This window comes from Neolamprologus multifasciatus, chromosome 19 (genome assembly GCF_963576455.1).
Source record: "Neolamprologus multifasciatus chromosome 19, fNeoMul1.2, whole genome shotgun sequence".
Taxonomy (NCBI): Eukaryota; Metazoa; Chordata; class Actinopteri; order Cichliformes; family Cichlidae; genus Neolamprologus; species Neolamprologus multifasciatus.
This window is the reverse complement of record NC_140457.1, coordinates 24,458,206-24,473,758: the sequence shown is the minus strand read 5'-3', so window position 1 is coordinate 24,473,758 and position 15,553 is coordinate 24,458,206. Positions and strand designations below refer to the sequence as shown.

Below are 15,553 nucleotides of genomic sequence, written 5' to 3'. Positions count from 1 at the left end.
CTCTGCGGTTGGCAGTAGTGCCCTGCACACTGTCAGCGGTGGCAGAGCGGACAGCCTGTCTGGCTGCAGTGTGGGAGAGCAGGGAAATGGTTTCGGGCAGCCACAGGCCAAGGGTGGCATTACCCACAAGCACCGTCACTGGGCTGCTGCTGTCCCATCAATGGAGGGGGCCGTGGGGGCCAAGCCAGGGCCTAAAATATCCCTCCTTTACCACAAAACCCCACGCCCCGCCGCTGCCCCTCAGACAAACCACACCCTGAAGACGGGACGGTGGGCCGAGGTAGAGGGGGCTGTGTGTGTGCGAGTGTCTGTGTGTGGGACCGCTGAATTATTTACAGGCAAGTCTCGCGCCCAAATCCAGCAGACGGACTTAGCCTGCTGTTGCCTAGCTACATGTTTAGTAGTGTCACATGAGGGAGCGTAGGTTGTGAATGCGCTGTGTGTAAGAAACAAGATACCAAACACACATTTTTAGTTTCCTTCTGCCAGGCTGAGATGCTTTTTTTCCCCAGTTTCTTTCTCTTTTCTCTTCCCTCAAAATTTCCCAGACATTAACCCAGCAACTACTTCTTCTTCTTCTTCTGTTTTTTTTCTCCTCTCAGAAATATAAAATGTTTTAACCACTATGAGTCGGGTTTTCTCTGTTCTATCATGGGGACAAAAGAATCGGGGTTTAATACTTCTTCTGACATCACATTCGCTCTAACTTGTTCGGTATGCGTTCGCCCTGACACGGTTTTCTATTTGAATCATATTAATACAAGCCCGTTTGCTTTGCGAGATCGCATTACGTGTGATTTTTATGGAGCTTTCAATCAATTTGCACCTGACACCACAGGCTGAGCCACACCGTAACGTTTGACAGGCACATATTTGCGGCTTAGGTGGCTGTCTTCTGAATAAATGGATCCTCCGTGTACGTTATTAGATTTACGTGTTTTGTAAACGGTGAAATTAGATTTTTAATTAAAGGGCTTGTATCATCCACAATTTTCATTGCATCAAAATAAAGTGGAAGTGGCTGGATCCATTTAACACTTTTCCACTGACTCCATTGAAAGGGGGCTAATGATGTTTTACCTCAAGTAATGAAGGCAGTGTATACGCAAGTGATCCCCATGAACCAAAAGGTCATGAGAAGACTTCAGACTGCTCTAAATGTGAGGTTTTATACAGTTTTTTTTTCTCTTGGACCTGTATGATGTCAAAGACAGGGGATACCCTTAGTAGGTTAGTCTCACAGGAGCCCCACTCACCTGCTATTATCCAGTAAGAAGGTTGGCTTAAAGAGAAGGCATAGTTAGCTAAAATACCTTGTTTTAGAAGGTGGATTAACTTAAATTAAAGATCGATTAAGGCTAAAGTACGAAGTTGGTGTGATAGACAAGAGACTGTTTGTTTCTCTTCCGAATAAATTGTGACATAGCTCAGCATTTCAACCTTAACATTGATATATAATACAAATAAATCCTTCTAATGCAATTCATTTCATAATTTATTTCACATCAGTTTTTCTGTGCTCAAGAGTGTCACGTTTATTGTCAGGTGTGTCTGTTTTCGTTTTATTCTCACACAGTTAGGCTTACACTTTTGTTATGTGTTCGTATAAATGTGAACTATCCCCCGACTCTCTCTTTCTCTTTTGCTTCTTGTCTTTCTCAGCGCTGCGCGTATGTGCGCTCCTGATGGCGACGAAGCTCCAAATCACATGTTGAGGCACATTCCAGGGTGTTGCTTTCTCTTGCAGTCCTCTGGCCATTTTCAATGAGAAATGTCAGCCTCGTCAAACCTAATCAAACCTGCCACAGTGTAAAACCCTAACCTCCCTCCCTCCCTTCTGTCAACGCTGCTCTTCTGATGTTTCCAAATACTTGGCACTATGTGTGTGTGTGTGTTTGTGTGTGTGTGTGTAGTTTGGCTTTTTAAAGCTTGTGTTCCACTCTGTCTAAATGTACAGTTCAGTTCCAAATGTAATCAAATCTAAATATCTCTCTGCTGCCATCTCTGCTCTTCACGTAACTGTAAACGCTTCATCAGCCTTTTTTAAATGCTTGTTGCTTTAAGCAACAACACTGTAGCCAGTCTAGAAGTACTGGTCTAATACTTTTCACGAACACACGGGAGCCATGAAATACAATTTTTTTGGAGCAGTAGCATCTCTGATTTGTTGTATTTGGTATCTCATAGAACGTTCATCCAATGAATTATCAAGGCTGAATTACTCAGGTAAAGTACAGCCAATCACTAGCTGCCAATCGCTAGACAACAGTGTGTTCTTCAACTGGTTTAAAAATGTTTTCTGAGAGTTGTTGGTAGTTGGAGAACATGAAATTGGTCACAAATATATATATATATATATACAACCTCCTTGTGATTGGTTTGGTCAGTAGCAGGTTGTCACGTAAACCGTACATGAAAAATGGTCTCCTCAAGGTAAGAATTCAACCCACAACTTTTTTAACTTGTGGTCAGCCAAATCTTTTACTTTGAAGATGATCATTGTTCACTTCCTTTTTTTATGAGGTATGCAGACAAATTGACATCTTTCAAGAAACTGACGTGTGACTGCGTCTATTAGTGACCAGCAATCTGCCCACAAGAACCACTCAGAGAATACATTTTTTTCTCCTAGTGACTCAAGATTGTCAGGGGGTCGATGACATGTCTCTTAGCCTGTGTCAACCAAAGCATAATGAAGGTTATTTGTAGTGAGGTAAGTTCTCTTGGTTTTGACACGTAAAATGTCATTTAAGTAATTGGTATTTCTTATTTCATGTACTTTGAGTTGTTTGTATAAATTGACTTCATTACCTTATTATATATTTATATTCGAGGTACTCACAGACTATGTATTGACCTATAATTTGAGTTACCATTAGCAACCAGTGACACTGCCCTCAATGCCCTCTGTCTTTATCCCTGCTTGCTGTCTGTAGCTTTGTGCGTGGAATCCACACTTCCTAACATAAGAGTGCCAGCCATAACAAGATCCAGGATAGGAAGAGGTGATGTGGGCTCCAGACACTGGAAGAGGGTGGTGGAGGGAAGGGACTGCATGAGGTACGGTGCCTCTCTGTTGCTGGAGAAGGATGAGGAAGGAAACATGGAAGAAAAAACAAAAAAACCCCAGGCTGCTTTCTCTCTTTCTGTGTGCGGGCAAGAGCAGGCCAGCTTTAGAACAGGAAGCAGAACAATAGCTTCTGGATCAGAGTGGAGCTGAGGGATGGAGGTGGAGGAACGGGGGGCAATGCATCAGACTGGGATGGGGGAGTTAAGAGTGATGCGGGGTTAGGCTGCTTATTAACAACCCCCTCACCCACTCACCACTCTGTTGTGTCAGGACTGTTATTCTCATTAAGTCCCTATGTGTTGGAGGTGGAGGTGATGGTGATGGGGTTTCCATCCAAACAAGAACATATTTTCCATCACTTGACAACAATGCTGTAAGAGAAACAAAGAGGTGCATAAAAAAAAACTAGAGGTGACTTACTTGCATTCTCCTGGCACATTACAAATCCCGTGGATGGGGCTGCAGCCTTGTTTGCAGATGGCTTTTGAGAAGGAAAAGAGAAAACGACATGTATGGATTTGTCCAAAAATTGTGAAAAACTCTTGTATTTAAAAGCATAATAAAGCTAACATAAAGCATTTGAATTCTTTTGAGCTTTCAGTCATTAAAATGTCCTTCCCTAGCCCTCCTTGCTCGTGAAAATGCAGAGAAACTTTGCTGTTGTGACAATAGATGGATGAACTGTCAAGAGAGTTGAAGGTGCCTTCAGCAATGGTAGGAATTTCCAGACATTCTTCACATTCTTGCGAAGTGACATTTGACACGAATTTCCGTGAACTTCTGAATTTCATCCAAAAAGGGCAATAAGGAAGGAAAAACTGAGGATCCACGTGATCACAGTAAGCTTGGATGAGGAGTGTTTATTTGAATCTGGCTGCTTTTGGCTTTCCAAAAGTGGTAAGTAATTAAAAAAAAACCATTTAAAAACAAAAAAACAAAATAACCAACAAGAAAAGTGGAAAAGGATGCCAATGAGAATTTTTTTGAAAGAAGGAAGTTATAATTTAAGGGGTTTTTGTAACTTCAAAACAATGAAGGTACATACTACAAGAAAAGGCTTTTGTGATTCTGTTCATGGAGTGAAACTATGGAACAGTCTGAATATGGAATTAAAGCAATGTCCAAACATAAAACTGTTCAAAAAGAGTTATAAAGATATGATCTTCTCGAACTATAAAGAAAAGGAAAATATTTAAATTAAGGGAATGTCTCTATTTAAAAAAAAAAAAAAAGATATTATAGTATATAGTATATCAGAAATCTGTTCACTGTTTTTATTACAAATTATATCAGTAAGCTGACTAAATATTAACTGATAATTTATGGCAAAGGGGTGGGATTAAATAAGTGTTTACTTCTTGCCACTCCCTTTCAACATGTAAATTAATAATTTTTTTTGTATGTAATTTGTATTTTTTTTCTTTCTTATTTTCTTTTCTAAATGTACTTGTATATTGTTCACATGTTGAAATAAATTACCAATCAATCAATCAATGAGAGCTTCTGAATGACAGTTTTGATTCATTTTGATTCATTGCACATTTACCAGTACTCCCCCATAAAAAGTGCTGCAATTTCACTATGAAATAGTGAGAAATAGATACATTATTAACTGGTTATGACACTGAAGATTTAAGGTTTAGATTGCATTATTTACTTAATTATTAGTTAAGGATTAATTATTTTTATTCTCTTATTAACATTATTACATGGTAGATTGTGTTGCTGTTTGCACTTTGACTGATATATTTTTTCCTACCTTTGTTGCAGTCAGGCCCTGTCCAGCCCTCCATACATTCTTGGTTTCCAGTTTGGTCGCACACATAATGGCCGAAGTAGTCATTGCGTGGACGGCATACTTTATTGCATTTGGTGCCATAGTAGTTTTCATCACAGCGCACACGGATGGTGTAGCCAATACTAGCAATCAAAGTTTTATATTCCACCACTTGTTTCTCCTCTCCAGGGTTAATCATTCCTCTGTGGATGCTGCGCACTATCAGTAGCTCATCATCTGGACAAAGCAAAAACAGATGACACAGAAACAGATGTTAAAAAAATGCTATGACAAATTATGCTTGTTATTTACTCAGTGGACGATTTTTCCTTTTAACTAAAAAAAACCCTGCAGCTCATGGAAACAACGTCAGTCGATTTTCACAGGGTTATCTCTCCCAGCTTTTTAGGTCAATATAGCTGGTTGCCAACTGCAAAGCAATGGAAGATTCACAATACTGAATGATGAATTCTTGAGGCCCCAGTGCAGAGCCCTGTGGTACTCCGTGACTAACTTTCCTGTCGCTAAACTGACTAAAATCAAGTGGCGTCATTAGTGCTGTTTGTATGTTAAAATGTGCACTAATTCCTGACAGATTATCTTTGTTACAGTCACAACTTGTACTGTGAAAAAATCCAAAGCCTGTCAACTGGTGATGCAGTTCAAATTTTGCCTCACATGGTATACGTGGACAGACTTCCTTTCCCAGTCTAGGAAAAGTTGAAGTAGTGATTCATTTTCACGTATACAGAAAAAGAACAAAAAACACAGAAATGCTCAAAAGATCTGATGTTTGGGGTCATTTAGAATGCAAAGTCTGAAAAACAAAACTTCTGAGTGGCACTGCGTAGAACAGTGCTGATGCCAGTTATGAGATTTAACCGTACTGAACTTGCTGTTTTGATGAGACAATCCAAAAGGCTTTCAAGATTGCCTGTCGCTAATACACATCAGAGAGAAGGTGTAACCTCTGGTCAAGCTTCACTCTGTTCTATCAAGAATGTGGTAAAAGAAAAAATAAAAGTTGAGGAAAAAGAGTGAAAGAATCGGAAAATTAAGCAAGCACAAGCGAGGTCTGCGAGGGCTTGATAACCGAAATGCTTTTTCAGTTTTCCTGCTTGGTGAAATGCTTTTCAGGCCCCCTCCTCTCCTGCCACCCACTTTCAGGATATCCAGCTCGACTTCATCGGAGCCAGGCCGGAAATAATAAGAGACGGGGAACAGGCAAGGAAGGGCGACATAGGAAAGGCCCTTTAGCTCGTTCTCAAGGAACAGAAGCACCACGACCCAGCAGACTTCTCTGCATTCTCTTGTTTTTAGAGGGTGACAAGGTGGAGATGGACTGAAAGACTCGTTTTTCTCTCCTGGGTCATAAGCTAAATGCTGACAATGCTATTAATGATATGTTTCCATTATAACTTGGGTTGCCTTTAGTTTAGCAAAACTTTTCCTTCCAAAATGCAAATTATCTATGCAAAAAAACAAAAAGCCCCAGAGATAGGACTACACCTTAACGTTTGATTCAGATTTTCATTCAGTAAGTAAGCATTGAGTTTTCCTTTTTGGAATAGGGATGCGGTCGGCTTTTTTTATACATGTTTCGAGATCTATATAGTCATCTAAGCTGTCTCAGCTCAAGTGTCAGACACTCTTTAAACTCACGCTCAGTTCAAGTTGTAATGAGTCATGGGTAGATCTGAGCTAAGAAACCCAGGAGACTGGCCATAGTCACATGAAATGTCAGTCGCAGGGTTAGTCCCACCCTGTCTATTTTAGCCTATATGTGACATTATTTACAAAAAGGAACAGTGTGTTGCAATAAATAAGCTCCGAGACTAAAGACTGAGACCATAAACTCATCAGGGGAGTGTTTACTCAGGTCACACATCGAGTGAGCAGTGGGGTAATTTTCTCATAGTTTTAACTTACAATCAGAGGCAGCAAAGGTGACACCCCCTGCTGGCCTTTAAAAGTAATGCACATTTAAAGCATTCCCATACTGACTTTAGATTACAGCAGGAAGGCATGTCCACCTTTACTTTACTAGATTTAGCCACTTTTCACACCCCTTTAGTCATGGCAGAAGAATAAGACTGTGAAGTTATCTTTATAAAATAACTTTTTAAAAATATTTATGGTCAATAGTTATGGTAATATAATACCTTAAATATATTTGTGAACAACATTTACCCTACAATAGCACAACTTCCTAAGTTAGACAGTGTAGAAAAATGACTGAAAAGCTAAAAGACCTAGAATCCATTTTCACACTGTCCTGATTTACTGAGGCTCACTGTGAGTTAACACACTGCCACAGATTTCAGTCCCACACCCACCACCTGAAACACCCAGGCACTCACTCACTGCTGTTCATCTCCAGCAATTAGATATAAAAATATAGACCAATCATGAGCTCCCTCTGTAGTAGAGGAGACACACTAAGAGGGGCCGTTGTTACTAGGGAGAGCAGGCGAGGGAAGGCCATTTAAAAACCAGCTTATATAAACAACGAGGGGCTTCAGATCCGAGCAGCTGATCATGTCAAGAGCAGCACGATTGTCTTTGCTTTCAAAGAGAGGAATTCATTTTAAAAATGTAGAGTGATGGCTTTGTCCAACAGTTTCAGTTGTCAGGCAATGTGCGACACAGTTCATGGGACAGGAGAGCTTTAAGAGGGGCTGGGGGTCTTTGAACTTTGACCTCTTTCTCTACCTGACATCTAGCATTTTGCAGAAGTTTTTTGTTTGAGTCTGCAAAATCTACACCTGTTTCCTCACAATTTCTCCAAACCAATTGTCTGAATAAGACACGGGGTTGTGACTACAGCTGAGCTGATAACAAAAATCAGAATCAGAAAAGTTCTGCAACATCGGTCCCAACTTTTCTTTCTTGTTTAAAGACACCAACAAACAGAACACCGAGAATGAATGCCGGCAGAGTGACGTGACTCTTACATTCTCCAGTGAAACCATGAGCTAACTGGTTGGCAAGGAGTTACTTTGCTTTGTGAACCATCTTCCTCCAGGTGTACCACCTAACGTTTACAGCCATTTGTCATCTCCCTACCTTCTTAAGGCAACTGTAATAAACCTGTTTTTTTCCCATAAATATTAATGGAGCAGTCCTCTCATCTGAGGATTTGTTGTGACCTGCTTGGCACTACAGACAGATCTGAGTTAAATGACAAATAAAAGGGCAAAAAATGCACTAAATCAACTCCTTTCTTTGATTGCCAAAACTTTATCATAAATTATTCGATGACAGTTAATAGTTTGGCACAACTCAGCAAAAGACTCACTGATATTTCCCATCAGTGAAGATGCAAATCATCCATTTTTGAAAGTTGAAATCAGGCCTCTGCAGGTTTCCATTACATTCGAGATTTAAAGGGGAACCTCAAAAAACCACCGTCATCTCCATTCCAGACGTGCAGCTGGCTGATGTATTTTTAATACTTTTAGGACCAAAGCTGAGCTTATCTCTACAGAATGCTACCAGTGTTTTAGCATCATTCATACTACCATCCAATCAGTCTGACATGCATAATTCATAATTCTTCCCCAATACACCAACAATGCACCAGCTCTGATGCTCAATAACATCTCAGCCCTCTTTTCCCAAGGCTTTTCTGTTTTGCTCTGAAACAGGCGGGGGGGCTTCCTGAAACATAAACAACCTTTGCGAGGCCTTCTTTTTCCTGAGGCCTCTGCAACCTGCAGCCCAGGCCTGTTCATGCATACACTGAAACGCAAGTGAGGAAACTCCCCTCGTATGCTCTCAGAATATTTACCAGAAGTTCAGAGGAAAAATCGACACATCGAGACTAGGGCTGCCACGATTAGTCGACTAGTCACGATTAGTCGACTAGTCACGATTAGTCGACTAGTCACGATTAGTCGACTATTAAAATTGTCAATGACTAATTTAATAGTTGATGCATTGTTTGAAGCTTTGTAAGATCACAAAAGACGCAGGAATAAGTAGTAGGATTTAAGAGTGTAATAACGGACTGAAACAGAAGATGGCAGCACTACATGTACAAGGATGCCAGCTGCCGTTAAACCCCGAAGAAGAAGAAACTGTGTCCAAGAATTCATAGCGCAGCCCAGCTCAGTTTCCAACAATGGCGGCCGCTAGTTAGTTTTAATATTACTCTTATTATTCTTTCTGGGTCACAAAATAAACGTTTAGCATATTTTCAGGCGAGAATGTAGCTGTGTAAACCTCAAATATCTGCTCAGTTTATCAAGACACCACATATTTTCAAAAGCACTCTGACGTTTTCGGAGACGTCTGTTACCCACTAGCTCGATAGCTAGCCGGGGGCAAAGCTCACTAGAGCCGTGAGAACACTGGACTCCCGGCAAATCGTTTTCAAACCCACTGCTGTCTTTCACTACTCAGGTTAAACATGATATATAAGTCACTTAGATAACTTAAAAATGTTATTGTTTGGCTTTTTTTCAGTATTTTATTTGTTCCTGAGTAAATCGGTTTGGCTGAGGTTAAAGTTATAGTTTTTACACAGTTGAATAAACGTCAAGCAGACAACTGATTATCAGAAGTGTGAGATGCTCGAGAATATACTCCGGTGTCCTGTTATATTTTAGATAGCAAGGAGTTTATTAAACTCCACCGAGACAATCTGCTAATTTCAATAAAATTTAATAAACTATCATCTTGTCTTTATTTTTAGTTAGCACATACCTTAAACACTTAAAGCTGTAAGCTAATGATAGTTATATAAGAGCAGATGCTGCTGGTGCAATAAGCTGTATGTTTTACGTCCAATGGATGCATAATCTGAGTAGTCGACTAATTGCAAAAATAATCTGTGACTAGTCGACTATCAAAATAATCGTTTGTGGCAGCCCTAATCGAGACACGTCACACTTTAATGTTGCTGTTTAAGTGCTGAGCTGCTGATAAAGTGTTAGATATTTTGGGAAAAGAGCAATGCTTCTCTAATTACTCTGAATTAAACAAAGGTAAGCCATGTTAATTATCCCATGACGGTGAGTCATGACAGCGGACTTATCATCGAAGACTCTGTACGAAAGCAACCAGGGTTTGTGGTTTGAATTTGGATTTTTTTTTCTGATCATCAGTCTAAAAATAATCAATTCATAATGATATAAATAGCAGAAAATAATAAAGTAATTGACTATGCTTGCTGTTTAATAAACTGTAAAATAAAAGTAATAAAAAAATGTATAATGATAAAAGCTTTTGTAAGATTTTAGACCATTTACAAAAATTCCACAGACCAAATCTGAAAAAGAACCAGTAGATTAATTAATCAAACCACTGTTTATTACACAATGGCCACTACAGACTGAAGTCTGGCCACCTCTCTGGCCAACCCGCATGACTAGGGCTGCCTGTGGCTCAGGAGGTTGTCCACTCATTGGAAGGGCGACCTCAGTCCCTGTACTTAAACTTAGCAGTTTGTTGAGGCTGGAAATGAAGAGGGACAGCCTAAATCATGCTCAGATTTCACCACCCCAGCAGATCCCTAACCATACTCCAAGGACGATGCAACTGCTTTACACATGAAAAAAAAAATACAGTACAGGGTTTGGGTTGGAAGATATTCAAAGCATATATCTTCCAACCCAAGATATATGCTTTCTGGGCCCCTGGGCAAAGCTCAACTTGATTGGGACATCCCTACGTAGATTCCTATTCTTGTGCACGCCTGGGCACATGAGAACTTTCTCCTTCTCTATAATTATGCTACACTATCACTAATGTTTGCTCCACCTCCACCTGCTCCACTCGCACACACACACACAGCAGGATGCTGCAGGTTCGGGCCTGCTCTCTGACGTGCGTCGCGAAAATGTAGGAAATCCCAAAACGGAGGAAGAAAAGACAAACGAAAGTAGGCAGATACACCGAGAAGTCAACACTTAATCCCCAAACAGCTTTAGAAAGACACTTGTGGTGGCTTCTCATTATATCATTAAATATCTATTTTTAGTTTGTCCAGTTTGACCTATAATTAAGCCCAAAACTGTAAGCTTTGTCTCTTGACAGGACCCTCGACTGCTGACAGACTAACTGACAGATTCAGGACTGAAACCTGTGATCATGCAATGAGACTCAGACCAACTCTGCAAGACAAGACACGGCGGTCGACACATCAGCACCTCCTGCCTGCCTGTCACTACCTTAGAATACACGCCTCCCCTCCCGGGATAAGTAAAGCACCCCCCTCCTGCCGCTGCACCATCACATCTAGTAAGCTAAAAAGTACTCGAATCACGGTCCACGCTGAGCCATAGCAGCCTGTCACAGTGATAACAAAGTGGCGTGCGGTAGCCAGACAGCTGTCAGGATGCTAATTAGGAGGTAGCGAAATGTGGGGGTGGGGGTCTGCAATTAATGGCTTAACAAGGCAATGCTCTCACAGACTTAATATAGAGGAGAGGCATAAACAACCTGGGTGACCCCGAGAAGGGTGGAGTAACACAGTTTGTGTGTACGTGTGTGGTTGATCATAGCAGTCATCTTCATTTATTAATGTGAAAAGGTCATTTTACCTTCAAAATTAGATGCAAACAAAGCCAAAGCTGTTTGGGGATCCTCACATTATGGACGAGCACCTCCACTCTTTTAAAGCTATGCATCCATATCCATATGTGAGTATTGCATCCCATTAAGTTTACATCTTCTCTGGCCCGAGGTTTGCTCACTTTCTTCCTTTTCTGCGTTCATGTCTGATCTGCACTTACTGGCTCACCGACCTGCTAAGTGTTTACTGTCATTACTGTCTGCACGTCTATTCGTGTCTCATCTGATGGCTGTGTGACCTGATTCGTCTTGAGCTTTTTTTCCTCCCCACTATCACTAAGTGTTTGTTTGTTTGGTTAACATTGTAAAATCTTGGCTTAACTATGGGAAAACCTATAAATGCTTCCATCATGAGTTAACACAAAGTTAATGTATTGAGTAAGGAGCTGTTCCTGTGGCATAAAAACATCACGTATGTAGCTAACAAAATACAGTCTGCATACGGGCATAAGGCTGACAACACCCAGAAAATAGGGAAAGGAGTGGTGTTACTCAGGCCTCCCTACAGCTACACTCCTGATCTCATATAAATAAAATTGGACTGAATTTCAGCTAAATGGTTCACTCAAGGAGTTTTCTCCTCACCGCGTCTTCAAAAATGAAGCTAAAGCCACTGAATCAAGAGTTCTCAAGATTTAATAATGAACTTCAAATTTAGAGTGACACATCATCTTTAATTGTTCTAATGCATCTGTTTGTGTGATGGTGGTTTATGTTAGGAACAGCCATTTTTTTGTAAGGTTTATAAGCATTTTATTGCATTTTTTCTCTATTTCTTGACACCAGCTGTGAATATTAAGAAGTTTTTATAGCTAGAACAAGAAGCTGAAAAATGAGAAGAAAAGCTCCCTTGTGGATGGATGAAATGTACAGCAGCTCCCCAGAGCCGTCATCGGCCCACATGACACACCTTGAGAACCCTGGCGCTAAATGAACCGGGTCCTGAATCAACTCGGGGAAAATAAAGCCAACAACGCTAACGAAGCGTTGTCTCCTAACGTAGATTGCATCCTTCAATTAACCTTCCTCACTATGGTGCTGGAAAACAAAGCCAAACAGAACTGAGACCAGAAGTGTGTTAACAGGATACAGCTGTATACCAAAGAAATCTGGTGCTGGCAGGCAGGCTGGTTAGAAGCTTCTAGAGCTGCCACAAACGATTATTTTGATAATCGACTAGTCATCGATTATTTTTGCGATTAGTCGACTAATCAGATCATGAATCCATTGGACGTAAAACGTACAGCTTATTGCACTAGCAGCATCTGCTCTTATATAACTATCATTAGCTTACAGCTTTAAGTGTTTAAGGTATGTGCTAACTAAAAATAAAGACAAGATGATAGTTTATTAAATTTTAATGAAATTTGCAGATTGTTTCGGTGAAGTTTAATAAACTGCTCCTTGCTATCTAAAATATAACAGGACACCGGAGTATATTCTCCAGCATCTCACACTTCTGATAATCAGCTATCTGCTTGACATTTATTCATTTGTGTAAAAACTATAACTTTAGCCTCAGCCAAACCGATTTACTCAGAAACAAATAAAATACAAAAAAAAAGCCAAACAATAACATTTTTAAGTTATCTAAGTTACTTATATATGTTTAACCTGAGTAGCGAAAGACGGCGGTGGGTTTGAAAACGATTTGCCGGGAGTCCGGTGTTCTCACGGCTCTAGTGAGCCTAGCACCCAGCTAGGAAAACGTCGCAGCGCTTTTGAAAATATGTGGTGTCTTGATAAACTGAGCAAATATCTGAGGTTTACACAGCTACATTCTCGCCTGAAAATATGTTAAACGTTTATTTTGTGACCCAGAAAGAATAATAAGAGTAATATTAAAACTAACTAGCTGTCGCCATTGTTGGAAACTGAGCACAGCCGCGCTGGGCTGCGCTATGAATTCTGGGACGCAGCTTCTTCTTCTTCGGAGTTTAACGGCAGCTGGCATCCTTGTACATGCAGTGCTGCCATCTTCTGTTTCAGTCCGTTATTACACTCTTAAATCCTACTACTTATTCCTGCGTCTTTTGTGATCTTACAAAGCTTCAAACGACGCGACGACTATTGAATCAGTCGTCGACGATTTTGATAGTCGACTAATTGTGGCAGGCCTAGAAGCTTCACTTTCCAGTTCACACTGTCTGTGCTGATGTTTTGACAATGTTGACTGGGTTGATCATAAATGAACTGTGCATTTATGCATTTATGCCCCTTGAACCATCCAAACAAAAAGAAGTCAGCTGATAATAATTTATTTTCTTTATTATTTAAAGATTTAAAAAAGCCTAAATCCATTGCTTTCTTAGCAGGTGAGGATCAGTGTCACTCTCTCATCGTTGCTAAGATAGATGGAAACGATGGAAAGAACACTGAAAGGTGGACCTTACCATTGCTGTGTGTGCCGTTGTCCCTGTCCCACGCCTCCACTATCACAGTGAACGCTCGCTGAAACACAGAGAGGAGGAGAGACAGAGGTCATCACGGGGTGCACTAATACGGAAACATCACAATCAACTTTTCTGCTCAAACTCGTGCCCAGTTCATGATGTGGACATGGCACACGACAGTGAGTTTACACAGAAACCCAGATACAAACAGACATGGAAGACTGCTTTCAGAAACTGGCACACACACACATATTTGGCACAGAAGGTGAGAAGCGGTGGGAAAATTAGTTTTGTTCCCACACTGCTGTCACTGATTACCTTCTGTGTAACCAGGGCTAGTTAAAAAGGGCAGCAACCTGATCATTCAAAAAAGAAAGCATTCGCCTGGAAATTAGCAACACACAGTTTCCATATGATCCTTTCAAGTTCAGTCAGATAGACATCCTCCTAATTACATTTTTCCGGATTCTTTGGAAGGTCACCACCCCCAGAGCTGGCAGGTTTTTGATGACTTGCCAAAAAGGCGGTTAAATGGACTATATTGATCTACAATGGGGAAATATAATTCTCTTGCCTTCTCCACTGAAATCCCCCACGGGAAACTGTGTCCCAACTTGTTTTAAATGTCTAGGAATGCATACACCGATCAGGCATAACATTATGAGTACTGACAGGTGAAGTGAATAACACTTATCATCATGGCACCTATAGTGGTTGATGTGTTAGAAGTGGGAAAAACGGGCAAGCCAAGGGATTTCCGTCTGACGAGGCCCAAATTCCAAAGGCTAGATGATTGTTCCAAAACTGTAGCTCTTGTGGTGCGTTCCTGGTCCGCAGTGGTTAGTATTTTTCACATGTGGTCCAAAGAAGGAACAGTGGTGACCAAGAGTCTTTGATGCATGTGGTCTAAGTATAATCTAAGTATTGAGCTACTTAGATTATACACCCCCGCTAGAGTACTAAGATCATCTTCCCAGTCACTTTTGGTAAAGCCGAGATCCCAGCTGAAGACTAGAGGTGACCGAGCGTTTGCCTTGGATCTATGGAGTAACCTCCCATCACTATGCGCGAGTCTGATTCCATTCAATCCTTCAAATTGCGCCTTTTTAGCCTTGCCTTTTCTACCAGTTAATGATTGTTTGTTAGTTAGTTGAATGCTTATTTCTATCTTCGGTCTATTCTGAACTACTTTTAATCATTTTTAAAATTCCTGACTGTTTTATCCTTTACATATATTGTTCTTTTATGCTTTTATATGCATTTCCTTTACTTTTGTGTTCTTAATGCCATTTAACATGCTACCATGTTGGTACTTCGCCATAGCCTTTATCCTCCCTGTTACCTCATCTTACTCTCTTGTATGTTAAGCACTTTGGTACACCACTGGTTTTTAAATGTGCTATATAAAGAAAGTTTGTTGTTGTTGTAACAGATGAGCTGCTGTAGCAGTTAATACTGGTTCTGATAGAAAGGTGTCAGAATACACAGTTTGTTGTACATGGGGCTGCAAAGCTGCAGACCAGTCAGGATGCCCATGCTGACCCTTGTCCACCATGTAGACCACAGAGCAATGGAAGAAGGTGGACTGGTTACTTTGACACATACAACCTCCCTCAGCACATCCTGTACATCCTTTAATGGGAACTGTATTCCCTGATGGCTGTGGTCTCTTTCAGCAGGATAATGCGTCCAAAGCAAAGATGGTTCAGGAATGGTTTCAGGGGCACAACAATGAGT

At 40.7% G+C, this 15,553-nt stretch overlaps 1 protein-coding gene across 1 annotated transcript in view; it reads right to left on the bottom strand.

Annotated features, from left to right (window-relative positions):
- Positions 1-15,553, bottom strand: part of LOC146496689 (protein jagged-2-like) — a 53,383-nt gene that overhangs the window by 20,986 nt on the left and 16,844 nt on the right. The window contains 3 exon segments of the mRNA XM_085144142.1: positions 3,491-3,551; positions 4,830-5,084; positions 13,817-13,874. Of these exon segments, the coding sequence (XP_085000268.1) occupies positions 3,491-3,551; positions 4,830-5,084; positions 13,817-13,874 (374 nt within the window).